Source organism: Chlamydotis macqueenii, chromosome 3 (assembly GCF_036417535.1).
Source record: "Chlamydotis macqueenii isolate bChlMac1 chromosome 3, bChlMac1.mat, whole genome shotgun sequence".
Taxonomy (NCBI): domain Eukaryota; kingdom Metazoa; phylum Chordata; class Aves; order Otidiformes; family Otididae; genus Chlamydotis; species Chlamydotis macqueenii.
In genome coordinates this window covers 54,459,033-54,473,198 of record NC_141558.1, presented here as the reverse complement: position 1 = coordinate 54,473,198, position 14,166 = coordinate 54,459,033, and the positions used below count along the sequence as shown (strand labels likewise).

Genomic DNA, 14,166 nt, shown 5'->3' with positions numbered 1-14,166 from the left:
TTCCAAACAACACACTAAATTCTGGGCAAAAGCGAAAGCTTTGGAGCCTCCAGCAAACTCTATTTTCTGGCTATATTTAAAATTCCCAAACTCCGGGGACTTTACCATGACGTGCCCTCATGAAGAAGGGGGAACCGACCAGTTTGTTAGTCAGCTCGCTTCAAAGAAGGTAAATTTAGAATTCCTGGGATTTGTAAAACTGGGAGGGAGGTGTCTGCAGCAAGCAGCAGCAAATACGAACTTTGGCTACCTTGGGGCTACCCTCGTGAGTTGCAATCCTCCCGCTTTGTACACAGCAGCAGCGCTCCTTTGTTCCAGGGGACGGGGACAGTGACATTTAGGCAAACAGCGAGCAGCACCATTGAGACAGGACCCCCTTGGCCCACCTTTTGTTCACGGGAGCCAGAACGGCCGGGACACCCCCGTACCCACGAAGGACCCTCGGGACCGCCGCCCCGCACCTCCTCTCGGGCACCCGGCCCTTCCGCAGCCGCGGCGTTGCCCACACCGCGGCCGCCCAGGCACCGGAGGGAAGCGCCCACCCTACCCCGCCCGGGTCCGGGTCCGGGACCGGCCCCGCAGCAGCTCTCCGCCCTACCGCCCCGCTCGGGGGCCACCGGGCCCGGGCGTGGAGCGGCGCGGAGGGGGCGGGGACGGAGCCGCCTCTCCTGCCGGGTGAGGGAGCTGCGGCTGCGGCCGCTGCCTCAGCGCAGCGCGGCGGCGGAGATTGCCCGGCCTGAGGGGCGGCGGCCCGCGCTGCAGGTACCGAGCGGCAGTGGCTCGGCCGCGGAGGCGGGACGGGACGGGACGGGACGGGACGGGACGGGACGGGACGGGACGGGACGGGACGCGCCTGGGGCCGCGCTCCGCAGGCGGGCGGCTGAGGCGGTGCGAAGGGCCCGGCCCGGCCCGGCCCGGCCCACAGCCGCCTCGCCGCGTTCAAATCTTGCCGCGCTGCCGGCGGCCGGGGCGGGAGGCCTGGCTCCGCGCTGCGGGGCGCCCCGCGCCTGCCGCCGCCTGGGGCTGGGCGGGAGAAGCGGCTGTCGCCTCTCCTCATCTCCCGCCGAACGAGCGAAGGAGCGGGTCGCCGGGCCGCTTCACTTGCTGGCATTAACGGTGCGGAGCGCCCCGCTCCCCGCCACCCTGCCTGCCCCGGCGGGCAGCGCCGACCTCTCGCCGCGGGGGTGACGGACTGAGTGACTGATGGGTGAGGGGAGGCGGGACGGCGGTGACTGACTGACGCAAGGCGGGGCTGATTGGCTGGTCGGAGCGGGGCGGGGCGGGACGGTTGGTTGGCGGGAGCCGTCAGGGAGAGGCAGGCGGAGGGCGGCGCGTGGCGGCGGGCAGCCGCCTTCCCGCCGGGCAGCCGGTAGCTCCGGCCGCCTTGGAGCGCGGTGCCGTCGCCCAAAGCGCGGGAGCCAGCCCCGCCCTCCTGTCGCCTGGCTCCCTGGCTGGGCTTTTCCAAGGGAAAAAGTTAAGTTTTTTTTCCGACTCCTGACTGAAAATCCCGGCTCTGTGACCGCTTTGTCCCCGTGCAGGCGCGCCATGGCGCTGAGCGCGGATCAGGTGAACCTGGTCGGGCAGGTGTTCGAGTCCTACGTGCTGGAGCACCACCGGGACGACATCCTGGGCATCCTGGGGGAGGCCGACGGGGAGGCCCACTACCCCCTTGTTGTCGACGCCTTGACGCTCTTTGAGACCAACATGGAGATCGGGGAGTATTTCAACGCCTTCCCCAGCGAGGTCCTCGTGATTTTTGACGGCGCGCTACGGCGGGCCGCCCTGGCAGCGCTGCAGGCCGCCGGGGCCCCTCCGCAGCTCAGCGTGAAGCAGAACCTCCACGCCAGGGTCTCGGGTGAGTGGTGGGGCAGGGGCGGCAGCGAGGCCGGGGACCTCTCCCAGTCGGCATTGCTGAATTCTGTAACAAACTGTTGGGGGACAGAGGAAGGAGCAACTTTAATTCTTTGCGGTTTCCATATTTGAAGCAGCAGGAAATGTTTATTAAACAGAAAAGAACACGTGCAAGCACATGGTGTTGTCTAGACCAACACAGAAAAAAGCTGTGGCCATTCCTGATGGCATACGTGCAATGGTTGACATTTGTGGCTGGGTCAGGACTTAGGCCACAGCCTTTCCATGGGAACAAGACTCCTCCAGTCAGCAGTTGGTCTCACGCTATTTTTCTAAAGAAACCAGAAATTTAGGGGAAGATATGTAGTTTATAGATTTTCGTGCAGATTGACTTCCTTACCGTGTCAGTTGGCTCATGGTCTTTATTGGGTCCAGCCATCTCCCAGAAGAGGCAAAGTCTAAAATCTGAGTTGTCTTGCAACAATTTCATCTGAAATTGTCAAATTTTATGCTTAGCTAATTGTCATAAAATTACTTGTTACAAAATCGGAATGAACCGTTGAAAGTCATGATGGTTAATAGAGGATTTTGTCCTTTTTTCACTACAAGTTGATATGCCATTATTCCTTATTGCTAGAAAATTTTTAGTAGCTTTGAGATGTGGGTAGGTATAGAGTACGAGTTCTGGAGTTAAAACATCTGTTTTGCCTGTTCTGGAGAACTGGGCTCAGCGGTGGCAGAGTCCTTTCTGATCATTTCTGATAGTAACTCTTTGGAGCTGTCTAGTCTGCGAAGCCAAGAGCTGGTGACCTGTGTTTCCCTTTGGCAGCTTGAACTTGGATGAATCACAGTTGTTAAATAAACCTGTGTTTCACCCCAGCAAGTTTCATTTAAAATATTGTCATTGGAACATGTGTCAGAATTACCATAATTACCATTAGCCTGTGGCTCTTGTAATGCTATTTTGTCAAGGTTTTTAGAGGGGAAAAAAAAGGGCTTGCTACCTACTTAGGTGTTATGGAGCGTATATACAGCTGCTGAGCATGTGGTGTAAAAGGATGGCCTCTGTGTTGTACTAAAATTTGAAATGTCAAGCATCTCCCTGTACCTATAAAAGTAGGACTGAATTAAAACTTTCCCCCTGGCGTTCTAGGATGCATTTGCATCACTCAGGGCTTCCCCATGAAAACAGAATTATTTTTCTCCAAGTATGATTCTTTTATAAGCTACCAGGAAGTATTAGAAGGAGCAAAGCAAGGGGCAGATGATCACTGCATGAGCAGCGATGGCTTTAAGACATTCTTGTTCCTGCTATCAGCCTGTTGCTGGAGCTGACAGTTCCTCCCACAGTGATGTTTTGTCTGAATATTCCCTAATCAACCTCAGGCAAAATTAGCCATGTTTGATCAAATAGTTTTAATAACTGATAAAAGCAAGTCTGACCGATCACTGATGGAAGAAGTTAGTCAGCAGACTCATAAGTTACTTCATCCCTAAACAGGAGGGAAATTGATGAAGAGCAGGGGTGCTTACCCTGGTGTGGTCCAGCTGGATTAAAAGAACATCTGTCCATGTAGTTTGATTTATGCTCTCTACCATCAAAAGGCTGGCTGCTGAAGAAACAAAAACTATAAGCTAAATGATCTGTGGGTTTTTTTCCACCCAAATTTTCCCATGATACTGTTACCTCTTAAGTGAATGCTGGGTTCTGATTACCTTCAGGATTCTTGTCTTGGAGAGCCACTTCCCATTCCCGAAGTGGTATGCTCTCCTTGGTGGGAGCAACAGGCCCCCACCTGGAGTGGGGCTGAGGGCTCTGCCTGTCAAGCTTGGACTGCAGTGAGGAAAAGTGTTTTTGCTTGTGCTGGGTGTAAGAATGCAATCTTGGCACGCTCATGCCAGTACGGACAGAGCATCTAGGAGTTCAAAGAAGGACTCGTGGAGTGTGAATATGCAGTGATGAATAGTGAGTGATTACTCTGGGTTCACTGAAGAAAGTAAAAGAGGTTCTCCATCTGAATTTTAGCGTTGTAGGAATTTGACTGTATAACTTCTCCTTTTGCTACAAATCCATTAAAAGATTTTTCCCAGCTTCCGGTTAGCCTGAGCACCGCTCTGTCTGTTACTGATGGCCAAGCTGCTTCTTATTGTTCAGTTTTACACGTTATTACTAAAACAGTACAGCTGATTCAAAGAGGCTCATACTGAAATAAAGAATGTCAAGCAGTCTAATATGATCAGAATGAAGACCCTTTTTTGATCCCCATCCAGACTACTGTCTCTTCAATATTCACAGAGACAATCATATAATATATCCTGACAACAGTGCTGCAGCTCTCTCTAGTGTAAGAAGTGTTGTATTTTGCAAAGATTGTTCGGCTGCACTAATACTGAGATGGAGAAAAAAAAAGATGCCAAAATAGCTGGAAAAGTAATATATTTTATCGTTTTTTGGTGGGGTTTTTTTCCCTGAACTGAATAAAAATGCAAACCTGTGGGAGAAAAAGAATTTTCAACAGGTTTGGTAAAATGTGTAAATAGCTTTGTTACAGTCAACCAGAAAAATATGTTTGCATAATAATACTTTATTTCTTTTCCAGTTTATTTAATTCCTTTCCACTTTACTTTTTTTTTAAATTTTATTCTTTTACCTTTTAAAATGAGCTTAATGTTTACAAATATTTCTTTAAACAAAAGCAAAAGGTCAAATGCTTTGCTTAAGAGAGTGGAAACAGTGTTTCAGCATGTCTGAAACAAAGCATTTGATTTTGAAAACACTGAAATAAGTGTATGATGTCTTCTTTTTAGCAGCCAAAGCTACTAAGAATATTTGACCTAAATGCACAAATAATTTTGGTGCCCTTAGAAACATCATTTTCCAGCAGATTATTACTTTACATCTCTGTTTTGTAGCTCTGTTTTGGAACTGAAACTAAGAAATTATTTTAAGAGCAGTAATTTTTTTTTAAATTGATAATTATAAGTATCTTGTAGTTAATACACTAACTTTTGAAGAGGCAAAATTTTGATGCTATTCTCAGGTGTGCATTTCAGAGACCATTTATTTTTATAAAGAGTTTGTAGGCTGTTGAGGTAGATTAATCTTCCTGAGGATTTCAGCGGCTGTGGTGCTCAGTGATGGCCACACAGGTGAATGCCGGAGAAGGATCAGTACACCTCAGAGCTGGCTGTTGGGTTGGCATTAAAGGAGAGCTAGTGCCACAAAAATGTTCTGTCGCTGTTCGTGTGAATGTACAAGTGAATTTGCTTTCGTTGTGTTTATAATCCCTTTATATTCTTTTTTATGCCATCTTCCTTGTACTTGAGGTTTACTGGTATGCAATGTGGATTTAAGGTCAAATGCTCACAGACTGTGAATTTTAAATTTACTTACACTTGAGAATTCACACAAGATTAGGAGTTACACTTGTTTAACCATGGGAATAACATGATTCTATGATTCTAAGTAGCATAACTAAAATTTTGTAATTCAGATAAATGGCATTTGCCAAAAGATGATTTAAATTAATAAATAGATCTGAGAACATCAGGATCTGTTTCCACAATTGGGAACTGTTCATGACTATTCAGCCCTTGGCAAGAGTCAGAGAGTAAAATGGCAACATTTTCTGTTGGTGCTCAGTGTCTGATGTTTTTCACGATCAAATTTATAGTACAACAGATGAGTTGTTGAATCACATTTATGAAACAATAATAACAATGGCTACTGTTGATATGTCTGGCATTTTTTCTAGTCTTTCTGTTTAACTGCATTGTAAGTCTATCTTTTATATGCATAGCCTTATGCTGCACATATTTTTGTTTAACAGGTTTGCCTGTTTGCCCAGAGCTGACTCGAGAGCATATTCCTAAAACAAGGGATGTGGGTCACTTTTTGTCTGTTACTGGGACTGTCATACGTACCAGTTCAGTGAAAGTTTTGGAGTTTGAACGGAGTTATATCTGCAATAAGTGCAAGCATGTGTTTGTCGTCAAGGCTGACTTTGAACAATACTATGCATTCTGTCGTCCATCAGCCTGTCTTAATGAAGAAGGCTGCAACTCAACCAAGTTCACGTGTCTCTCTGGAACAACCTCTTCTCCTACCTGCTGCAGAGACTATCAAGAAATCAAAATTCAGGAACAGGTAAAAAAAAAAAGGGTGGAGAAAAAGGGGTGGGTATTAAGGTACAGATGTCTCAAATCTTGATAGGACAAGGAGTAGTGGTTTTAAAATAGAGGGAGGTAGGTTCAGACTGGATTTAAGGAAGAATTTTTTACAGTGGAACAGGTTGCCCAGAGAGGTGGTGGATGCCCCATCCCTGGAAACATTCAAGGCCAGGTTGGATGAGGCTCTGAGCAACCTGATCTGGTTGGAGATGTCCCTGCTCCTTGCAGGGGAGTTGGACTAGATGACCTTGAAAGGTCCCTTCCAACCCAAACTATTCTATGATTCTATTCTATGATTCTAAGTACAAAAAGAATTAACTTGCTAAAAAAGTCATTTGGGGGCTTAATTTCCTGCTGGAGTGAGGTAACGGCTAATTTTAGTGAGGCTGTTCATGCTTGCATCAGAATTAAGTTTATCCCGTTTTACTTGGTAACTGCTGCATGCTAAGATAAGTGGAAAAATTTTACTGATGCTACTGTTGTTTAAAAGAAATGCCTGAGAAGACTCAAAGAAGCCAGAATCGCTGTTGGTCAGAGATTTCCAGTCAAAGAGTTGAAAATTTAGGCATGTGTTGTCTAGACTTCCATTATTAGGCAATTCCATTCAGTATTGTATGAAACAGGCAGGGTCGGTGCATAGATGAAATTTCCATGTTGAATCCTTACAACAGCAAGTGTGCATTGTTTCTCTAAGTGCTTACTGTACATGATGCTGATGTTCAACACTAAGGACTAAATCCAACCCAGTGGTGGCCAAGGCCAGCTGCAGCGGTGCAGTGTGGTCAATAGATTGTGTCTGCAAATGTCTGTTCCCTTCAGCCAATTTTGAATTCAACAATTGTTGAATATGTGGTCCTTACTGAATTTGCATTTGTTTGTCTGAAAGCAGGCCCGAGTGGAAGTATAGCTAAGTTGGAGGAGTAAGACACCATTGGGCCTCTTTTTACAGTAACACATAACTAAGACAAAACTGGCACAGGAAAATCCACACCGTATGAAAACTGAGAATCGGTAGAGTATATTGCAGGCAATGCTTCTGTGTTTGTTTATGTGTTCAGTGTCTTTTTCATAATTTTTTTCTAGGATACCGTCACTTGTTTCAGGGTTTTGATTTTATAAATTAAGTGGAGAGTGGTGCCAACCTACATGCAAGATGTATGAAAACAGAAATGTATGAAATTAGAAATTAAGCTTTTAAAAGTTCAGAATAGCAAAAAAAAAGTAAGGGAATAAAACTATTTCTAGGAAATAAGCCTTATGTTGCATATTCATATAATGATTGTTTCTGACATATGGTTTCTGTAACTTTGTTTTACTATGTACACACATCTCTATGATAGGAAGGATTTTCAGCAGCATGAGCTTATTAAACACAATAAAGTTAAACTGGGAATGAATTTCACTCATGTTTCCTACTGAGCTCTGCAAGTAACTGTGTATGTGCTACCAGTACTGACAGTGATGTGAACTGCCTGGGGCCATTTAGATAATACACAAGGGTGAATTAACCTTCCTAGGCACTAGAGAGTGAATTAATCTAGAATTCTGGCATGTATGACCTGTACTGCAGAACTAAAAGGTACTTCTGATTGTTGTTCATGTGCAGTGGCTATTCTAAAAACTACTGCAAGCTTTAAGTGTAAATGGAAAATTGCTGGTTGGAAGTAGACTGTGACAAGTTTGCCTAGATTTTGCCCTGGAGAAAAGAAAAAGAATTACAGGAGTTACTGGCACATTTGTCAATATACATTTGTCTGGTTCTGTATGATTTGTTTTTTCCTGTTGTTGATTTAATCCTTGACACCTAAGTGTAAACTTATATCTCAACCTGTCAAATTATTGTTAAATACCAGAAAAATACAGAGGATAATCTTTCAGTATGTAACCTATGGATATGCTTCAGTACCTGAAGTAAACTTTGCATGTTGAAGAAGTATCTAAAAATATCTCAAATAATAAAAAAAAAAAATCAACTCTTTCATATGACCTCTTTTAGTGAGCTTCCTTCACAAGATACTGAAATCATACAGCACTTCCCAGAAGTGAGCACTTTCAGCTAATTTAATACGCAATCCTGTTTCCATTAATATCAGCATTAAACTGCCATTATTAAGTTCATGGCAGCAGTGGCATGCTTACAAGTTTTGTGAGAAAAAGCAAGGACTGGCCTCAGTTCCAGGAAAGGAGTGTAGGTCCTTAAGCCACAGCAGCTATAAATGACTTTTGAAAGGTGCTGTTCTTAAGAACTGCTTTTCCTTCCTGTCTTCTAGGTTCAAAGACTGTCTGTTGGAAGCATCCCTCGTTGCATGGTGGTTGTTCTGGAAGATGACTTAGTGGACAGTTGCAAATCTGGTGAGGATACAGCAAGTAGCGTCTGTGTTTGTGCCACAAGCGTTTTTATTTTTCCGCTTGAGATTAATCTTTCCCAAGTAGGCTGTCAGTGCTGAGGGCTTGTTGAATGAGATATGTTCATCTGTCATGTTGCTGTTTCAGCTTGGACGTTAGCGTGGCAGTTGAAGACTATTCTAGAAAATGTCATACATCCCCATATTACATCTTGATTGTTTGACAGATCAGTTTCAAAAAGTAATGTTTTGTGACATACAGAGAGTATATTATATATCTTGTTAGCGTGGGAACACCAAACTTGAAATTGGTCCACACCATCACACAGCCCTCTGTAGGTGCGGAGAGTTGGGTAACCTGACCTCCTGTCTAAGGAGGTGCAGGTGGAAAAAGCTACTTAGTATTCAAAAAGGAAGCTAATTGGCAAGAGGATGTATGAAGAATGGACTAAAAATTCTCAGACAGGCACATCCTCACAAGAAACTCATTTCTAGTTGTACTTTCTCAGAAGAACGCTGTGGCCAGAATGTTAGCAAGTAATTCTGAAATTCATCACAAAAGTTACCAGAAGTCAAATATGTTTTGACTAAATTTTTTGTATGGTAAATCTAATTGAAAGAAGAGCTTCTACAGTTTACCATGAATTCCTCTACTCTAAAAGAGGAAACAAGGAGAGCTATACCTTTAAGAACTCCCCTACCTTAAACAGAAGTAGAAAGACATAGCAACTTCCTACCACAGACATAAACAATCTACCTAATGTTTGGTTTAGACTTCCAGTAATTGCCGGAGGTTTGCTTTTTGTTGTATGATTTTTTTTTAACCTTATTAACTGTAACACAAAATCTCAATTACGTCATTATGCATTACAGCTAACTGACACATTGCATTTCTCAAGTCAGATGTTATTTTACTAATTTTTATTGTTACCTTCAGGAGATGACATCACAGTGTATGGAGTGGTAATGCAGAGGTGGAAACCTTTCCATGAGGATGCACGCTGTGACTTGGAGCTTGTTTTGAAAGCCAACTATGTTAAAGTAAATAATGAGCAGCTAGCAGGGGTTGTAATTGATGAAGAAGTCCGCAAGGAATTTGAAGACTTCTGGGAAAAGCATAGGAATGATCCCTTAGCAGGTTAGTAGTTGAAAGCTTTTAAGTAGGGCACATGATCGGTTATAGATGAAATAAGGAGTGAAAATTCAGTGACTGAACACATTTTTCCCCCATTATCATACCCCACACCCGTTCCTGTAAAAATATATTTTTTCCAGTACAGGAATATGAATTTATTACTTTAATATTACTGGGGAAAAACGTACCAAACATACTGCATTGATCTGCCTGGAACTCTGTCCCTCTCCATAATCTGAGTGCCTCCTCCTGAACCGTGTGGAAGCTCAGTGGACTCTAGGATCTCTGTCACTGAACTGTCTCAGGCTATGTCTTTTAAAACCCTGAAAAGGGCTTAGTCTTTCTTCTTAAAAGATGAGCAAGAGGAAAAGCAGGTAGAAATGTTCCCTATGTCAGCTTAAAAATTAGCATGCTCATGTAAGCAATTGGAGATCTTGTTGATGGCAAAGATTCTTCAGAACTGCGTTTCTGGAAGGCAATTTAATTGTTAGCCTCCTGCTGTGTGGAATGAGAACATTTCTTCCTCCTGCTGCTTGGAATGAGAACGTTTCTTATCACCCTGGTTAGAACTGTTCAGAAAGCAATTCAGGATCCTCTTTGAAGATCCCATTTAATCTTTCATTCTCGGGACGATTTTTGGAAGCCTGCAGGGAGCAATGTGGTTTTATGCAATATTACCCATTCAGAATAAATAAATTAATATGAAGTGCCTGCCAGAAAACTGAGGTGGAAATCAGAAGGACCCTGCCTGCTGAAGATGTCTGTTTCAGGCTGTTTGTCTGAATTTGAGTCCCCACTGATGAGGGCAGAGATCAAATTTTCCTGAGGAGTTTAAAGTACAGGCCATTTCACAACAGGATGCATGCACATTTACTCGTTTTCAAGAGATAATAGTAGCTATTACTGCGTTTTATGTCAGTCGGTTCCTGATGCTGTTTATTAGGTGTCCTGAGAAAATCTACCATGGCAGGCCTCTGAGAGAACGTAAGCAGGTGACTTTATTTTTTCTGGATACTATCTAGAAAGAAGCAGAACTGCTGAGCTGCTCAGCACTGACAAGGCAAATGAATCTGAAGTCAAATAGAGGCAACTATGGAGTTCAGTCTTGAGTTATGCCATGGCTGACCAAAGTTTTTAAAATTTCCTGTTTGGACAAAGATGTGTTAGTTCCCTCAGAAGACCTCCACAAGAAATGCATATGACTCAGTTCATCTATTAGGTGCCTACATATTTTAAAATTGGTTACTCTGTTTCTTTCCCTAGCAATGGGAGTAATATATGGTGTTAAACCTGTGATCCCTTATGTGCTGTTAGTGTCAGACTCTCAAAGGACAGAATTAATTCTGTTATACACCTTCCAAGCCAACAACATTGTCATGGCAGATTGAAATGTTCTGTTGCTGGAAAGAGACTAGGGTAGGAAATACAAGACAACGATGAGAAGATGAGCCATGCTATGGGTGCACAGGTTTAGGGCAAAATACTTCAAGGGTTTCTTAGTTTTCTTAAATACACAACACACCAATTTTCAAGGGGGTACTTTGAATTCCAGAAACTTTAAAGAGTTATTCGTCATAGCCCTTCACTTTTATCTGTGAAACAAAAGAATTTGCATGATGGCATTTCATTAGTGCCTTTTCTCATGATATCCAGACCATACATCACTTAAATTGCGATAAGATTGGCTTTGCTGCTTATGGTAGTGGAAGACTTAACTTCTTTGTAATGAAGGACCCTTGGATCAAACAACTGCTTTTGGTCCCATTTCAAAAATAAAATCATGAAAAAAATCCCTAATCTCCTCTCTGCCCTCTTCCTTTTGTTCAGGAAGCAGACCCAAAGTATTTGTAAATGTACATAGGACTGTGGATATAGGACAATTATTTGTCAGTGTACACAGGACTTTAAGCGTACACAGAAGTCCATGGGCAACCAAGTTTTCCTCTTAGGGCAGTGCTGAGTGCCATTTTTTTTTGCTACTGTTCTAGGGAGGAATGAAATTTTGGCTAGTTTATGTCCTCAAGTTTTTGGATTGTACCTGGTGAAGCTGGCTGTAGCCATGGTGCTTGCGGGTGGTGTACAGAGGACTGATGCTACTGGAACGCGAATTAGAGGTTAGTATTGTTTCTAATAGTGTCACATCCCTTCGAACAGTTGTTCCCATCCCTGTCTTAGCCCACATACCTCCCCCCTCCAAAATCAAACCAGTAAGTTTTCAGAAGCATAATCATCCCATTTTCTGCAGTGAGAGCAATTTTTGATTAATGGTGAGTATTCTTCTAGACTCTCAGACAAATAAAGTGGGTGTCTAGACTTTCTCTTTTTATTTTAATTTTTCCAAAATGAAATCCAGTAAAAGCAGGTGTTCAGGATTCGATTAGGTAGAATATTAATGGCAGTTGTTTTAGATAAAACATAAAAATAACTTTTTATTGTATGTGACATGTTGAAATGATTTCTAGTAGAATATCCCCAGTAGTATTTGGCATCAAAGGATGCAATATTAATGTTTCCTTATTGTGCATTGCTATAGTACAGTGAAAGGAGAAATTAAAGGATTCATTTTACTTCTTAATGCCAGACTTTTCCATCTGTGATTGTCAGCACATCTCACTTAGTTCTGTTACTGTAAGTTATCCGCCTGCTGATTCTCCTTCTGTTGTTATTAGATGGCAAATATGCCACGTGCCAGGTGGTACACAGGTCATAATCTATGTAGGTCATAATAGTTCTAAAATAATATGTGTGTATATACAAATACAGGATTTTCCTAATGCTCCAGCAGCTAAATAAAGTTATAGACTTTATGTTTGAGTTGAAATTGTATTAATATTTTGTAGAAGACAATGAAATAATTTTAGAGCACTTCAGTGAGATCCTAGTAGCCAAATTATTTACTTCTGTAATTTCATTGTTTTGAAATTACTAAGTTGTGTAACTGTTGGCAATGTAACTTATTAGTTAATGAAAAACAACCTGCTGATTTTATTAGTCCTTTTTGGAATAATTTGAGTAACTGAATAGTGGAATGATAACTAAACCTTGGTATCCTTTTGTTTCATGTTTAAGAGTGAGCGGAGTCTGAGAAATCAGTATTTCCAAATGTAAGAACTCGCATTACGGGAAATATGTCAAATACCTGCTAATAATTTTAAAATATTTCATTGTAAATATTTAATTTGGGTGAAGCAATATGACTAGATGCTTTTATTAAATGACATATTTATCACACCCAGTAAATAGTGCAGTCTTAAACAGAATTACATATTGTAATGTGTAAGTAGTGCTAAATGTTAGGTGAATAATGAGAAGTATTACTTAATCCTGAGTGTTTTCTGTCTATCTTTCTCTGTATATGAACCATCTGCACCCCTATCAACATTTTCCCCCAAGGTGAATCGCATCTTTTGTTGGTTGGAGATCCAGGTACGGGGAAGTCTCAGTTTCTCAAGTATGCAGTAAAGATTATACCTCGCTCTGTGCTTACTGCAGGGATTGGATCTACAAGTGCAGGTACGTGCTTCTTCAGCTGGAACGCTTTACATTTTCACTGGAGTATGTTTATATAGAGGCCTTCTAGGTATATGAAGGTGTGTGCTCAGGTTGTATGAGCGCAGTTGAGGCAAAGAACTGCTGTGGAGGCATATCAGGCTTGACTCTTTGCAGAAGGGCAGTTCTGCCTCTTCTCCTGTATCAGTGGAACAGTGTAATGAGCTTCTCACAGGGAACCTTACAAGCCTCATTCAGAGGCACCTCTTGCTGCTTGGCTAGCAGGGGATGCTCTGGACCTGTATTTTTAGTGTTCTTCCCAGCTATGACAAATCTGATATCTTTCCAGAGCTCACACTGTGTAATGGGCTAGCATCATTTGGTTTCTCCTGAACAGAGAGTCTCCTCTCTCCTGTTATTCTATATGTTCTGGCTGGGTGCCAGTTTGATTTCCACTTACTTTCTGGAAATTCACACCTGTGCTGAGGAACTATTTCTGACTCATAAAGATGATTTCAAGATGGTTTCAGAGAGCAAACTTTTGTTGTTGTTGTTAAATTTAGATGTGTCCCAGCTGGCTCTGAATGCCAGGTATCTTTACAAACTCTTCTGGAGACAACGTGTTTGGTCAGATTACCTCTACAAATGACTTTATTTGAGCAAATGACTATATTACTACTACATTCAAAATCGTGAAATAATTAGGAACAAACCCCAGTATCTCAGCTAGCATGTGTAACTTGAATGTTTCTTAGTGCTGCTTTTCATTTTATGTCTGGAAAACAGCATTATCTATACATGGGAAAACCAGAGAATAAATCTTTCTCAGTTCTGTAGCTATGTGTACATGTGTACAGTAGGTCTTCCGTAGCTGTGGCAGTGGAATGTGATGTTGAACATGTACACTCTATGCATATGCTCTTGTGTGCAGGGAACTTGTTATGAAACACATGTGCCTCTGGTTTTCCCTTCAAACTGTTGACAAATAGGTCTGGAGAGAAGCCAGAGAGAACATTTTGGCTCAGCGTAACCTTTTCTCTACCTTTTGTTCTGCTTTAAGAACTGAGAACAGGCTGGATAATTTAAATTTTGCTATAGGGGACTGACAGTGACCTGGAGTGAAATTTTGCCATGCATTTCAATGTGACCTTGCCCGCTTTTGTCAGTAATAATCTC

The 14,166-nt window shown here is 42.7% G+C and overlaps 1 protein-coding gene across 1 annotated transcript in view; it reads left to right on the top strand.

Annotated features, from left to right (window-relative positions):
• The first annotated feature begins 1,545 nt into the window (after nucleotides 1-1,545).
• MCM9 (minichromosome maintenance 9 homologous recombination repair factor) overlaps nucleotides 1,546-14,166 on the top strand; it is a 47,614-nt gene continuing 34,993 nt past the window's right edge. Inside the window, exons 1-6 of the mRNA XM_086744827.1 lie at nucleotides 1,546-1,855; nucleotides 5,682-5,998; nucleotides 8,292-8,373; nucleotides 9,304-9,504; nucleotides 11,490-11,615; nucleotides 12,895-13,014. Of these exons, the coding sequence (XP_086600953.1) occupies nucleotides 1,546-1,855; nucleotides 5,682-5,998; nucleotides 8,292-8,373; nucleotides 9,304-9,504; nucleotides 11,490-11,615; nucleotides 12,895-13,014 (1,156 nt within the window). The remainder of the gene's footprint in view (nucleotides 1,856-5,681; nucleotides 5,999-8,291; nucleotides 8,374-9,303; nucleotides 9,505-11,489; nucleotides 11,616-12,894; nucleotides 13,015-14,166) is intronic.